This window comes from Pan paniscus, chromosome 14 (assembly GCF_029289425.2).
Source record: "Pan paniscus chromosome 14, NHGRI_mPanPan1-v2.0_pri, whole genome shotgun sequence".
NCBI classification, from domain to species: domain Eukaryota; kingdom Metazoa; phylum Chordata; class Mammalia; order Primates; family Hominidae; genus Pan; species Pan paniscus.
The window spans coordinates 77,290,582-77,306,951 of NC_073263.2; the positions used below are offsets into that span (position 1 = coordinate 77,290,582).

At 36.6% G+C, this 16,370-nt stretch overlaps 1 protein-coding gene across 19 annotated transcripts in view; it reads left to right on the forward strand.

Annotated features, from left to right (window-relative positions):
* LMO7 (LIM domain 7) overlaps positions 1-16,370 on the forward strand; it is a 244,027-nt gene that overhangs the window by 98,924 nt on the left and 128,733 nt on the right. For 18 of the 19 annotated variants that reach the window (XM_063595793.1, XM_024925260.5, XM_063595797.1 and 15 more), the window contains one exon: positions 12,351-12,420. The exons of the other annotated variant lie outside the window; for it this stretch is intronic. In XM_063595793.1, the coding sequence (XP_063451863.1) occupies positions 12,351-12,420 (70 nt within the window). The remainder of the gene's footprint in view (positions 1-12,350; positions 12,421-16,370) is intronic. 19 annotated transcript variants of the gene reach the window in all.

The window sequence follows — 16,370 nt, forward strand, 5'->3', positions numbered from 1 at the left end:
AGATGGAGGGGAAACAGTGCCTATTAGAAAGAGGCATGTGACCTGCAAACTACTTTAGCTATTATTTAAATGTTTGCAGTAAAAAAAAAAGCCATCAACCATACACCCCGCAAGTCTAAATAGGAATTGGGTAGGTTTGTGCCTTCAAGGAAGTGTGCCTATGTAGCACGGAGTTTCTTTTTAGATTTACAAAAGCATATATCTCGAATATATGATCTTTCAAAGAAGTAATTTTGTAGGTTATATATTTCCAGTAATGAACTATTGCCCATAATATTTTAGGGGTCCCACTTTTGGGGCATTGACCCCATAAATAGATCATTAAACATGTTTGAGAATGACAACCAGGTTTTGATTTAAAATGCAACTTATGCACCAGCCTGGGCTCTGAATGATGAGAAGTGATTTCCAAAAGCTATACCCAGCCTGAAAAGATCTGCATAGTGTGACCAAGGAGGATATTCAGAGTTGATGAAAAACTATTGTGAGCACAAGCAGTACATGTTAGAATAAATATGTAATTTCTACCTTAATGGCAACAGCAAACATTTGGATGAATGTTTAGAGATATATTGGCTTTTTAAAAAGTCACTTTAATTCTCAGACTTCCAAAGCTAATTCTAATATTGTTTTCTAATTGGAATTTTTCTAATTTGGATTTTGTGCATTGCCACATAAGTCTAATCAGTCTCTTAGTACCCAGTATTCTTTAAATTAATGTTTCCCAGAAGTAGCTTAAGTAAATCTGAAGCCATGGTAATCAGCAATTGTAATTTACTGTGGGACACCAAAGTCCTGCATAATATTTTTATTAAAAAATCTTTCTCTAAATTGTGAATCACGTTGTTTATAGTCACTGTTTGATGACGACACATTCATCTAAAAGCTGTGGTGTTAACGAATAAAAAGCCCAGATAACCATATTTAGTATGAAACCTGTAACTGAGGAAAGCCTGGCTGGTTGCACTCTGAAATGATTAAGCAGGCACTGCTGTTTGTGGCCACATCCACCTGTGTTATATATAATGCCTGAGAGGAAAACAAAGTCAGCTGTTCAGAGATCTGGTATTACAAGCCCTGACTTTTTAATTAGTGGTAAATATAGTAAGCTATCTGTCTTTGAGGATATTTTACCCACTAGAGATCCCAAGTTTTAGGTGAAATATGATTAGGATATTTTTAAAACCTGAATTCATTTTCGTACAGGAAAAGGCTGACTTCTATCTGGCTCACTGCCAGAATCATATTTCTTGTGAAATACAGGTTCTGCTTGTTGCCTATTAGAAACCTCTAGGCATTCTCATTCATTACCACCATTAAAGATTTTCTTAATATTTCATCCAGTAATTTCAGCAATTTTAAAAAAATCCATTAGTAGTACTCTTTCCTTTTGAACTGGTGTTCTGAAATATCAAAGTCAAAAGTTCGAATAGCTTATAGCTTTCACCCAGTTGGAAGTGTACTGACATTTCAGATAGTCTAAAGTGGGGATAAACCATGCACTGAGGTTTCAGACAAGATACACATTTGAGTAATGAGGATAGTTATATGCGTTCATTGCCTTTTAATCTGATTGACTATTGAAGTTAGTATCTTCATGTTAGTCATTTTAGTGTTGTTTAGTTTGACTGTGGCATCTAGTGAGTTGGGATTTCATCAAGGAATACTCCCTTGATGAAAGTCTATGATTGTAGTCTCTCTTGGTTTTACTAAACAGTGAGATGGGAACACTGTCTGATATTTTTGCTTTTCTAATTAATAAAAGGATTGATGAGTTTTTATAAGGTGGTTTTAGTTCCTTGTTATAATGTGCTATGAATTTTATTAATAGTGTTCATTAATCTGTCTTCTTTCTTCAGTATTTCTTAGTGTTCATGTGGACTGCCTTATTATATATATTTAAAAAATATAAAAGATGTATCACTTCATCAGTGTCCATGATCTTGTTTTGCTCTGGGTTCTAGCAGAATTATTCCTCTTTTCCAAACATATTTGGTTGAGACATAAACAGCTAATGATATCAGTAATTTCCCAGTTACTCATCTTATGATGACAATCTTGGAAATATTCAAATGAAAACACTCTTTTTTTTTTTTTTTTTCTCTGATGAAGAAAGAAGATTTGCTTGACGATAGTCTGATTGGGTGTGTCAGTGGTTAGTCAGTCTGTACCTCCCATCCCTGGAATGATCCCAAGTCTCTGCCACAGTCAGCTATGCATCAGAAGTTTATGCCTTTTTGAACACATGACTCACAGTAAGAACACTCTTCTCGGCCGGGCGCGGTGGCTCACGCCTGTAATCCCTGCACTTTGGGAGTCCGAGGCGGGCGGATCATGAGGTCAGGAGATCGAGACCATCCTGGCTAACATGGCGAAACCCCATCTCTACTAAAAATACAAAAAATTAGCTGGGTGTAGTGGCGGGCGCCTGTAGTCCCAGCTACTCGGGAGGCTGAGGCAGGAGAATGGCGTGAACCTGGGAGGCGGAGCTTGCAGTGAGTGGAGATGGTACCACTGCACTCCAGCCTGGGCAACAGAGCGAGACTCCGTCTCAAAAAACAAAAAAAACAAAAAACACAAACAAAAAAACACAACTCTTCTCTCACTGTCACCAGGTCTTCTTTTTCCTTTCTTGTATCTTGGAAAGACAGGAGCAAGATATTCACCCCTATCAGTGTTCCTATTTGTATCAGCCATGTGACCACAACAGTATCTGCCTAAAAATACTGTAATAATTTATTAAGGATTATATATATACATATTCAATAGAAAAATATATATATTTTTATTTTTACAAATACTACTGTTTACTCTGGGACACTCAGATGATCATTTTAAGGCACGGGGTAAGATAGAGAACTTTGTCACTTGTCATTCCTGCCAAGAGAGCTCTATCTTTTTTGTTGGAGTTGGAGATCTCCACCCACACATGGAGTGCCGGTGACATGGGTAGGCCCCCTGGGGCTTCCATGCAGTGCTTCATGGGAAGCCCAGAGGCTTTCATGTAGTGGGAAAGGCTTTTTTTCTTAGAGGTGTTTCTGGTTTTGAATTTCCTGAGGAGGACAGTTGCTTACATACAGTGCTCCAGCATGCCAACACTATTAACCCTGATCTGTTTTTACAGCCTTTTGAAATTTAGTGAAAACTGTTTTTCTTCACTTTCAAGTAATATAAGCTTTGCAGTTTCCATGTTATGTGATAGCCCAGCAATAGGCAAACAATGGTGCAAGGGTTCAAGTTCATAAAAATGAATGTAAAAATTTTAACCTGTTTTCACTTAATGGCAGTATTTTATGGTTGGCATTTGCATGCCTTTTTAAGCATCATGGTTTGTTTCACCTGTGATGTAATATCTGTGTCTAGCAAAAACATGATTTTTTGTTTCAAAGAAAGAGTATATCAAGTTGAAAGTCAGCTTGGCAAATGAACTTAAAAATTCACTTCAGTTATGGTAGAGACACTCTAAAGACTCATTTCAAGTTTTGCAGAAGTTTTTTAATATTGTGGCCTTAAAGTTGAGGGTTGAAATCCTGGAGAGAGACTGATATATCACTCTTATTTACCTGAGGGATCGAGAGGAATTTAGTAACATTACTTCGTAGTTAAATAGTACAGGAAGCCAGGTCCCTCCGTTAGATTCCTTTTGCTTTCTGTTGTTTTTGTTTTGAAGACTTTTTAAAAGAACAGTTTTGGGTTCACAGAAAAACTGAGGGGAAGGTACAGAAAGATCCCATATTTTCCATGCCCCCACACATGCACAGCCTCCCCCATTATCAACGTCCCCCACCAGAGGGGTACATTGGTTACAAATGATGGACCTACATTGACACATCATCATCACCCAGAGTCCATGGTTTACATTAGGGTTCATTCTTGGTGTTGTACGTTGTATGGTTTTGGATAAATGTGTAATGACATGTACCCATCATTATAGTATCATCCAGAATTGTTTCACTGCTGTAGAAATCCTCTGCGCTCCTCCTATTCATCCCTCCCTTACCTCTAATCCCTGGAAACCACCAATCTTTACTGTCTTTATGATTTTGGCTTTTCCAGAATGTCACATAGTTGGACTCATACAGTGCGTAGCCTTTTCAGATTGGCTTCTTTCACTGAGTAATATGCACTTACTTCCATGTCTTTTTATGGTTTGATAGCTCATGTCTCTCTCTTTTTTTTTTTTTTTTGAGATGGAGTCTCACTCTTGTCCCCCAGGCTGGAGTGCAATGGCGCGATCTCGGCTTACTGCAACCTCCGCCTCCTGGGTTCAAGCGATTCTCCTGCCTCAGCCTCTCGAGTAGCTGGGACTACAGGCACGCACCACCACGCCTGGCTAATTTTTGTATCTTTAGTAGAGACAGGGTTTCACCATGTTGGCCAGGCTGGTCTCGAACTCCTGACCTCAAGTGATCTGTCCGCCTTGGCCTCCGAAAGTGCTGGGATTATAGGCGTGAGCCACTGTACCCAACCAGTTCGTGTCTCTTTAGTGCTGAATAACATTCTACTGTCTGGAGGTTCCACAGTTTGTTTATTCATTCATCAAATGAAGGCCATCTTGGTTGCTTCTCAGTTATGGCAATTATGAATAAAACTGCTATGAACATCCATGATATGGTTTGGCCCTGTGTCCCATCCAAATCTCATGTCAAATTGTAATTCCCAGTGTTGGGGGAGGGACCTGGTGGGAGGTGATTAGATCATGGGGGTGGGTTTCCCCCATGCTGTTCTCATGATAGTGAGTGAGTTCTCACGAGACCTGATGTTTTAAAAGTGTGTGGCACTTCCCCCTTCACTTGCTGTCTGTCCTTCTCTGCCACGGTAGGACCCGCTTGCTTCCCCTTCACCTTCTGCCGTGATTGTAAATTTCCTGAGGCCTCCCAGTCATGCCTCCTGTTAAGCCTGTGGAATTTTGAGTTAATTAAACCTCTTTTCTTCATAAATTACCTAGTCTCAGGTAGTTCTTAATAGCAGTGTGAGAATGGACTAATACAATCCATGTGCAGTTTTTTGTGTAAATGTAAATTTTTAGCTCCTTTTGGTAAATACCAAGGAACATGATTGCTGGATCATATGGTCAGGTAGTTCTTAATAGCAGTGTGAGAATGGACTAATACAATCCATGTGCAGTTTTTTGTGTAAATGTAAATTTTTAGCTCCTTTTGGTAAATACCAAGGAACATGATTGCTGGATCATATGGTAAGAGTATATTTAGTTTTGTAAGAAGCTGCCAAACTCTTTCAAAATGTCTGTACCATTTTGCATTTCTACCAGCAGAGAATGAGAGTTTTTGTTGTTCCACGTCGTTGTCAGCATTTGGTGTTGTCCGTGTTCTGAATTTTGACCATTCTAATGAATGTGTAGTGGTATCTCATTATTTTAATTTACATGTCCGTGATAACATATGATGTGGAGCATCTTTTCATGTCCTTATTTGTCATCTGCGTGTCTTCCTTAGTGAGGTGTCTGTTAAGGTCTTTGGCCCATTTTTTAATCAGATTTTCTTTTTGTTGACTTTTTAAGAGTTCCTTGTATGTTTTAGATAAGAGTCCCTTTTCAGATATGTCTTTTACAAATATTTTCTCTCAGTCTGTGGCTTGTCTTTTTATTCCCTTGACAGTGTCTTTCACAAAGCAGATATTTTTAATTTTAATGAAGTCCAGTGTGTCAATTATTTCTTTTATGAATTGTGCTTTTTGTGTCTTGTCTAAAAAGTCATTGTCAAACCTAAAGTCTCTAGACTTCCCCCTGTGTTTTCTTCTAGGAGTTTTAATAGTTTTTGGTTTTATATTTAGGTCTGTGATCCACTTTGAGTTCATTGTTGAGAAGGGTGTAAGGTCTGTGTCTAAATGCCGTTTGCCTTTGATGTGACATTGGGAAATTTTCTACTACTCAGTGAAATCCATTAGTGCTATAATTATTGAGGGTCTCAGAATAAGAGGTATCTGCCCTGAGACTACTCAAGCTTTGCTAGACTTACTTCAGGATGCTTCAAGCAGAACAGTGAGGCTATATAATAAAGTTCCATCATAAGAAAGTGATGACTATAAATTACATTGGTACTGACGTTGCTGTTGCACACACTTTCCCATCTTAGCATTTACTGTTAACTTTTACTGTGTGTTGTAGGTAATTCAGCAGTATTCAAAATTACTACCATAGAAATTCTAGAAATTAAACTTAACATCAATTTTACTAGCAATCTTTGAAAATATTAAAGTTATCATAAATATTTATATTGAATGCTTTTAGACTTTTAAATTATATATACTGGTTATTTTACCCATGGACATGTGATTACTTATTTTAAAATATTGCAGCTTATGAATTTAAATAAAAGTTATTAATTTAAAATTTTAGTAAGGCATTTACTTAATTAAGATAACCAGTCCAAGTTAATGTATCTGATAGTTTACTCTTTTGATCAACATTGACAATAAGTAGAGAATATCAAGGTTTGACTTTTCTGGCAACAAAAAAATACTAGGGAGGAGTGTTGTTGGTAAGAGCAAAAAGCAATTTCTAGCATTTGAAAGCAGAGGTAAAATGTTTAAAAATTTCTTTATAAAGAAGATAGAGATTTTGAAGAATTTGATATTTCACAGAAATATTTCTGCATTAAAAACCGGGCAGTGGATTTTAATAAATATCTGTAAAGCACCTATGAAATGCCAGCTTTTTTTTGCTAAGTACTAGGCGATGCTGTTTGGAGAGGGAGAGGGTTGTCTGTGCCTCTGGTAGCTGGACCGTCTGATTGCTCTGCTGCTGATCCCAGCACATTGCCATATTTAGTACACATTAAAATGCTTAATGAGCAGAATTTGTGTTTAGAGGAAAAGTAAGCAAATTTTGTTTTAAACAAAACATTGTTTTGTTTAACAAAATTGGTTTTTCATTCCTAAGTTACTTCACTTAGAATTAATGATCTCCCATTCTGTCCAGGTTGCTGCAAATGCCATTTCATTCCTTTTTATGGCTGAGTAGTATTCCATGGTATATGCATATATACACCACATTTTCTTTATCCACTCATTGATTGATGGGCATTTGGGCTGGTTCCATATTCTTGCAAGTGCAAATTGCACTGCTATAAACATGGGTGTGCAAGTATCTTTTTCATATAATGACTTATTTTGATAAGTCATTGTTTAAACAAAAATCATTGTTTAAAATAGGCACATAGACCAATAGAACAGAATAAAGAACCCAGAAATAAAGCCAAGTATTTACAGCCAACTGCTCTTCCACAAAGCAAACAAAAACATAAAGTGGGGAAAGGACACCCTATTCAACAAATGGTGTTGGGATAATTGGCAAGCCACATGTAGAAGAATGAAACTGGATCCTCATCTCTCACCTTATACAAAAGTCAACTAAAGATGGATCAAAGACTTAAATCTAAGACCTGAGACCATAAAGATTCTGGAAGATAACATTGAAAAAGCCCTTCTAGACATTGGCTTAGGCAAAGACTTCATGACCAAGAACCCAAAAGCAAATCCAACAAAGATAAATAGATGGGACTTAATTAAATTAAAAAACTTCTGCACAGCAAAAGAAATAATCAGCAGAGTAAACAGACAACCCACTAAGTGGGAGAAAATCTTTGCAATCTATACATCTGACAAAGGACTGATATCTGTAATCTACAGGGAACTCAAACAAATCAGCAAGAAAAAAACAATCCCATCAAAAGTGGGCTAAGGACATAAATAGACAATTCTCAAAAGAAGATATACAAATGGCCAAAAAGCATATGGAAAAATGTACAGCATCACTAATAATCAGGGAAATGCAAATCAAAACCACAATGTAATACCACCTCACTCCTGCAAGAGTGACCATAATCAAAAAATTAAAAAAAAATAGTTGTTGGTGTGGATGCAGTGAAAAGGGAACAGTTTTACACTGCTGGTGGGAATGTAAACTAGTACAGCCACTATGGAAAACAGTGTGGAGATTCCTTAAAGATCTGCCATTACTAGGTATCTACCAGAGGAAAATAAGTCATTATATGAAAAAGATACTTACACACACATGTTTATAGCAGCGCAATTTGCACTTGCAAGAATATGGAACCAGCCCAAATGCCCATCAATCAATGAGTGGATAAAGAAAATGTGGTGTATATATGCATATACCATGGAATACTACTCAGCCATAAAAAGGAACAAAATGGCATTTGCAGCAACCTGGACAGAATGGGAGATCATTATTCTAAGTGAAGTAACTCAGGAATGAAAAACCAAATATTATAAGTTCTCACTCATAAGTAGGAGCTAAGCTATGAGGATGCAAAGGCGTAAGAATGATACATTGGACTTTGGGGACTCGGGGGAAAGAGTGGGGAGTGTTGAGGGATAAAAAACTACATATTGCGTGCAGTGGATACTCCTCAAGTGATGAGTGCACCAAAATCTTAGAAATCACTACTAAAGAACTCATTCATGTAACCAAACACCACCTGTTCCCCAGAAATCCACTGAAATAAAAAAATAAAAGATTAAAAAAACCCCAAAATCATCATTGCTCTTTAATTTGTGAACAAAATATAATGCCTTTATTATATCTTTAAAACTTTAGTTACTAATAGAAGTTTGATAATGTGAGGATGTATATTTAGAAAATGTATGTGACAGAAAGATATTAGAAATATTCATGTGTGAATGACTAATAAAATAAATCACAGGTTAAAAAGTTCATTCAGTGTATTGATATGTTGTTCAATGTCATCTTCCTTGTTCATTGTGAAAATCTTTGGAAATAGGAGCTCAAAAGGTGTCCATAAATTTTGTACCTCAGCTGAAAAGCTTTCTGATAAAGGGAAAAATGAGATTTGGCATTTAGAACTAGCTTCTGGACACTATTAGAAATAGAGCATCAAATTCTGTTCTCACTAAAGCTTTTATAACTGAGCCAGACATTATATTGAGCTTTATGTACAGTTTTCTGAATTGAGTTATATTTAAAGTGGGTTCTATTCACTGACAAGGCTTTTGAACAGAGCCAGCTCTCTAGTATCTGTCATTGTGCAACTCCTTTGAAGGGAGCGGACAATTTGAAAGTGAGGGAGGTGAGTGAGAAGAAAAGGAAGGAGGCAACTTGAGAGATGTCTTAGTCTGTTTGGGCTGCTGCTATATCAAGATACCATAAATTAGGTAGTTTATAAACAATAGAAATGGATTTATCACAGTTCTGGAGGCTGGGAAGTTCAAGATCATGGCACTGGCATATTTGGCATATAGTGAGGACCTGCTTCCTTCATAGACAGACTTCTCACTGTAACCTCTTGTTGTGGAAGGGGCAAGGCAGCTTTCAGGAGCCTCTTTTATGAGGGACCTAATCCCATTCATGAGGGTTCTACTCTCATGACCTAATCACCTTCCAGGGGCTCCACCTCCTAGTACTGTTACTTTCAGGGTTAGGATTTCAAAGTATGAGTTTTGGGAGGAATTCCAACATTCAGATCCTAGCAAGGGATGAGCTGAAGGAGAAGGAGAGAAATTGCAGGACAAAACTGTGAATGCTCTGACTTGGGAAGTGTCAGATTACTAGGTGCTTCCTTCTGGTTTTAATCCTACCAAAAGAGCAAGACTCTGCTGTACTAACCAAGCACATAACCAGGTTTAGGCTCTGGCCTAGGGAAAGTCTTGGGGGAAGAGAGAGAGAATTCTACCTAGGGCTAGAGGGATGGAACAAGGGAATACAGGCTGAAAAAATGGCTCCTTGACTGATTCTAGATCCTAGTACATAGAGGTATCTGGAAGGTTATTATGTTATCTGAATCTTGAATAGAATCAGTTACCTGAAGCCAGTGTTACCTTAGGAATTCCATGTGTGTGATTGAAGATTGCTTATTATGCAAAGAAGTTCTATTTGTAGAAGAGTATTTCCATAGATGATACTTGTTTTTGATTTGACATAAGGCTATGCCCCTAATCCTCTAGGCAGACTTAAATTTCACAGAAGTTTAGATTTTATAAGACCCATTGTTTTTCTCCTTAGAAGAACTTTTCTAAAAGGGTTTCCTTTAATTGTATATGAAAATAATTTTTGATGATTCAAAATTTAATGGGTGTTCAGTATTTGCCAAGACTATATGTGTCTTTTCTCCATCTTGTAGTCCTTAGAATTGTGACTACTAACAAAATAAAACAGAGTTTTCCTTTAGTGACTCAATTTTTTAGAGGCTACTTTGTGTGTTATTCAGATTATTGTTTTTTCCTCAGCTTATTTCCGTGTTTGCACATGTACTTGAAGGTTTAGGGTGGAAAAGGAATGCTAATCCATTGTGTGTCTGTCACTTCTAAGTAATAGCTTTGAACCTTCTGATGAGGGAAGTGTTAATTAACTCATTATTGGGAGACATCATTTATCTTTTCTATTTCCTTTACCTGTATCTCTTACTTCCCTTGGCTGACCAAATTGAGAGTAGGTTGTGCTATTATTAATTCCAGAAACTGTATTTTTTTTAAATGTACTTTCTCTTATGAAACCTGTAATATAAAAATGGTATGTGATATAAACAGGTTGACTGAATGACCTGGCCAAAGTCACCAGTGACTCAAATAGGTGGAGCAGAAATTTATGATACTCTTCCTCCTGCCAGACTTTCCTGACATTTTATGTGTTGCCTCAGCTCATAATGGCCTCTATTTTATGTCATTTAAAGATCAAATTTCAAAATACACATTACTATAAGCCAGTGCTGAGCTAGTGGTCACAAACTGCAAATAATTTCTTGATTTATACTTTCCAGAATTATGTTCCTATTCAGTAATGCAACAGTTACTAGTTCTTCTATGCATTGCAAGAATGCCACCAGTAACAGAAATATAGAAATACCTTGTTAATAGGGAACAACTAGAAGAATTAATTTGCAATTGTTATTTCTTATAAACTTACTCAATTCTTTTCTGACTCCTCAGCTAGTGATTAAGAAAAAAATCATGTGGACATGAAGGGAGAAAGCTTTGCTTTCTACTTGGCTTTCTGTGTACAAATCAGAAATTAGGTATCATGGAATAATTGTTCTAGGAAATTGCGTTGAGAGAATGGTATTATTAACTATATTAACTAACTTGTCTAATGATCTTTGTGTGTAGAAACCATGAAAACAGGAAAACATCTTTGTTCACCAAACTAGATCTTCAGAAGCCACTGTTTTATAATTTTGAATCCTGTTGAACAACATTCTGTAGGTTATTAAATCAAGACTTTTGTCTTTTTTTATTTCCAGCAAACTCAAGTGTGTATATATAAGTCTTTGGAATGTTGAAGGAGTGACATTCCACAGGCTTCAGATTTTTTTTTTTTTTTTTTTTTTTTGCTGCCCATTGTGCTAAGGAGACCAGTAAATTAAGAATGTTTAATGATTTCTCCTTTATTTGCTTTCTTTTTGGAGCTCTGTTACAGCCTAAAAAATTAGTTCTTGTGGATGGATTTTTGAATAGGAAAATCAGTTTCAAGATACTGTTCTCTGACAGTGATTAATGATTAATTAACCAAGCTAACATTAATAGAAAAGCATTTTTATAGTATTAAATTTCTACGCAACCTGGCACATTGTCAGTGAACAAATCAAGAAAAAAGAATTCATAATAATCTAGATTTAGAAGCAAAATTGTACTCAAGTTTCAGTTGTCAAAGCTGAGTTTCTTTTTTATAGAGTTGGCAGACATAGATATCTTTGCAGTGTCTTTCATATTAACTTAAACTGGTTCTGTTTAATCTAAAATACTAGATTCTGAGGTAACTCAGTTAATTTGGGGGAGTTCTGGTACATTGAATTTAATGTTTGCCCAGTCATTCTGCTGCGGTAATAAAGCAATCAATTATGGACTTGAATGAGTTACCAATAAAAACTAGTTGACTATTGTATGAGTCCAGCTCACCTTTTAAATGTGGCAAAATAATATGATTTTGAAGCTACCTTTAAAAATGATCAGTTTGAGAAAAACAATCAATGAAAACTATTAGTAGAAAATAGTATTCTTTGGGTGAAGTGAGATAAATTATGATGAAGAGATTCTTAAACTGGCAGTTGAAGCAGAACGAAATATTACTTTTCTTTAATGTGAAACTAACTCTTTGAAGGATGGCTTTGGATATAGAAGTGGGTCTGTGTCTACACATAAAGGATATAGACTATGGAGAACAACTCACCGTTGTGTGTGGTGCTCTTCTTTGTCTCTAGACTTGATATCTTGGTTATTTGCTTTTTGATGGGCTGTTGGCTCTCTGTATAACACATTGAGGGGAGGGAATAGTGATATATGTGATTTTTGAGAATGCTAACAAAAAACCTGATATTGGCATCTTGTAATTGCATCTGTTATTTATTTACTTTCAGTTTGATTAATAAGCTTAAACCTGGCGTCATTAAGAAGATCAATAGACTGTCTACACCAATAGCAGGATTGGTAAGTAGTAAATTATCTTCACAACTAAATTTATTTGTCTTTGAAATGTAAAGAGGTGGGCATAGGCAGATTTTTGTATCTGCAATTACCACTGAAATTAGGTTATGGTTTTTTTGCTGAAGCAAAGTGTGTTTGGTGATGTCCTCCTTTTATCTGCAGTTCCTTTCTCTGTTTCCCTTTTGCCTGGAGGCTTTTATTTATTTATTTATTTAATAAGAAAAACTAGATGTATATTTAAATGGCACAAATGATATAGATGACATACTTGTGTTTTAGTGGTTACTAATTTCTAAACTAAATTGCTAATTTTAAAAATGAAAAATGCATGTATATAGTAGAAAATTTCAACATCAAAATATATACAAAGTACAAATACCTTCTACCTCAGATCCATGTTTCCTATTTTCTCCTGTATCATTTCAGAAAAATTTAATTTACAAATAAACATATAATATGTACTTATGTATATATAATTTTAGATAAATGGTAGCATATGTATTGCCTATACTTTGCTTTTTTCTCTTTTTTTATTATTATTATACTTTAAGTTTTAGGGTACATGTGCACAACGTGCAGGTTAGTTACATATGTATACATGTGCCATGCTGGTGTGCTGCACCCATTAACCCGTCATTTAGCATTAGGTATATCTCCTAATGCTATCCCTCCCCCATCCCCCAACCCCACAACAGTCCCCAGAGTGTGATGTTCCCCTTCCTGTGTCCATGTGTTTTCATTGTTCAATTCCCACCTATGAGTGAGAACATGCGGTGTTTGGTTTTTTGTCCTTGCGATAGTTTACTGAGAATGATGATTTCCAGTTTCATCCATGTCCCTACAAAGGACATGAACGCATCATTTTTTATGGCTGCATAGTATTCTGTGGTGTATATGTGCCACATTTTCTTAATCCAGTCTATCATTGTTGGACATTTGGCTTGGTTCCAAGTCTTTGCTATTTTGAATAGTGCTGCAATAAACATACATGTGCATGTGTCTTTACAGCAGCATGATTTATAATCCTTTGGGTATATACCCAGTAATGGGATTGCTGGGTCAAATGGTATTTCTAGTTCTAGATCCCTGAGGAATCGCCACACTGACTTCCACAATGGATGAACTAGTTTACAGTCCCACCAACAGTGTAAAAGTGTTCCTATTTCTCCACATCCTCTCCAGCACCTGTTTTTTCCTGACTTTTTAATGATTGCCATTCTAACTGGTGTGAGGTGGTATCTCACTGTGGTTTTGATTTGCATTTCTGTGATGGCCAGTGATGATGAGCATTTTTTCATGTGTTTTTTGGCTGCATAAATGTCTTCTTTTGAGAAGTGTCTGTCCATGTCCTTCGCCCACTTTTTGATGGGGTTGTTTGTTTTTTTCTTATAAATTTGTTTGAGTTCATTGTAGATTCTGGATATTAGCCCTTTGTCAGATGAGTAGGTTGTGAAAATTTTCTCCCATTTTGTAGGTTGCCTGTTCACTCTAATGGTAGTTTCTTTTGCTGTGCAGAAGCTCTTTAGTTTAATTAGATCCCATTTGTCAATTTTGGCTTTTGTTGCCATTGTTTTTGGTGTTTTAGACATGAAGTCCTTGCCCATGCCTATGTCCTGAATGGTAATGCCTAGGTTTTCTTCTAGGGTTTTTATGGTTTTAGGTCTAACGTTTAAGTCTTTAATCCATCTTGAATTAATTTTTGTATAAGGTGTAAGGAAGGGATCCAGTTTCAGCTTTCTACATATGGCTAGCCAGTTTTCCCAGCACCATTTATTAAATAGGGAATCCTTTCCCCATTTCTTGTTTTTGTCAGGTTTGTCAAAGCTCAGATAGTTGTAGATATGCAGCATTATTTCTGAGGGCTCTGTTCTGTTCCATTGGTCTATATCTCTGTTTTGGTACCAGTACCATGCTGTTTTGGTTACTATAGCCTTGTAGTATAGTTTGAGGTCAGTTAGCGTGATGCCTCCAGCTTTGTTCTTTTGGCTTAGGATTGACTTGGTGATGCGGGCCCTTTTTTGGTTCCATATGAACTTTAAAGTAGTTTTTTCCAATTCTGCGAAGAAAGTCATTGGTAGCTTGATGGGGATGGCATTGAATCTATAAATTACCTTGGGCAGTATGGCCATTTTCACAATATTGATTCTTCCTATCCATGAGCATGGAATGTTCTTCCATTTGTTTGTATCCTCTTTTATTTCACTGAGCAGTGGTTTGTAGTTCTCCTTGAAGAGGTCCTTCACATCCCTTGTAAGTTGGATTCCTAGGTATTTTATTCTCTTTGAAGCAATTGTGAATGGGAGTTCACTCATGATTTGGCTCTCTGTTTGTCTGTTATTGGTGTATAAGAATGCTTGTGATTTTTGCACATTGATTTTGTATCCTGAGACTTTGCTGAAGTTGCTTATCAGCTTAAGGAGATTTGGGGCTGAGATGATGGGGTTTTCTAAATATACAATCATGTCATCTGCAAACAGGGACAATTTGACTTCCTCTTTTCCTAATTGAATACCATTTATTTCCTTCTCCTGCCTAATTGCCCTGGCCAGAACTTCCAACACTATGTTGAATAGGAGTGGTGAGAGAGGGCATCCCTGTCTTGTGCCAGTTTTCAAAGGGAATGCTTCCAGTTTTTGCCCATTCATTATGATATTGGCTGTGGGTTTGTCATAGATAGCTCTTATAGCTCTTATTATTTTCAGATACGTCCCATCAATACCTAATTTATTGAGAGTTTTTAGCATGAAGCATTGTTGAATTTTGTCAAAGGCTTTTTCTGCATCTATTGAGATAATCATGTGGTTTTTGTCTTTGGTTCTGTTTATATGCTGGATTACATTGATTGATTTGCATATATTGACCCAGCCTTGCATCCCAGGGATGAAGCCCACTTGATCATGGTGGATAAGCTTTTTGATGTGCTGCTGGATTCGTTTTGCCAGTATTTTATTGAGGATTTTTGCATCAATGTTCATCAAGGATATTGGTCTAAAATTCTCTTTTTTTGTTGTGTCTCTGCCCGGCTTTGGTATCAGGATGGTGCTGGCCTCATAAAATGAGTTAGGGAGGATTCCCTCTTTTTCTATTGATTGGAATAGTTTCAGAAGGAATGGTACCAGTTCCTCCTTGTACCTCTGGTAGTATTTGGCTGTGAATCCATCTGGTCCTGGACTGTTTTTGGTTGGTAAGCTATGAATTATTTCCACAATTTCAGATCCTGTCATTGGTCTGTTCAGAGATTCAACTTCTTCCTGGTTTAGTCTTGGGAGAGTGTATGTGTCGAGGAATTTATCCATTTCTTCTAGATTTTCTAGTTTATTTGCATAGAGGGTTTTGTAGTATTCTCTGATGGTAGTTTGTATTTCTGTGGGATCAGTGGTGATATCCCCTTTATCATTTTTTGTTGCGTCTATTTGATTCTTCTCTCTTTTTTTCTTTATTAGTCTTGCTAGCGGTCTATCAGTTTTGTTGATCCTTTCAAAAAACCAGCTCCTGGATTCATTAATTTTTTGAAAGGTTTTTTGTGTCTCTATTTCCTTCAGTTCTGCTCTAATTTTAGTTATTCCTTGCCTTCGGCTAGCTTTTGAATGTGTTTGCTCTTGCTTTTCTAGTTCTTTTCATTGTGATGTTAGGGTGTCAATTTTGGATCTTTCCTGCTTTCTCTTGTGGGCATTTAGTGCTATAAATTTCCCTCTACACACTGCTTTGAATGTGTCCCAGAGATTCTGGTATGTTGTGTCTTTGTTCTCGTTGGTTTCAAAGAACATCTTTATTTCTGCCTTCATTTCGTTATGTACCCAGTAGTCATTCAGGAGCAGGTTGTTCAGTTTCCATGTAGTTGAGCGGTTTTGAGTGAGTTTCTTAATCCTCAGTTCTAGTTTGATTGCCCTGTGGTCTGAGAGACAGTTTGTTATAATTTCTGTTCTTTTACATTTGCTGAGGAGAGCTTTACT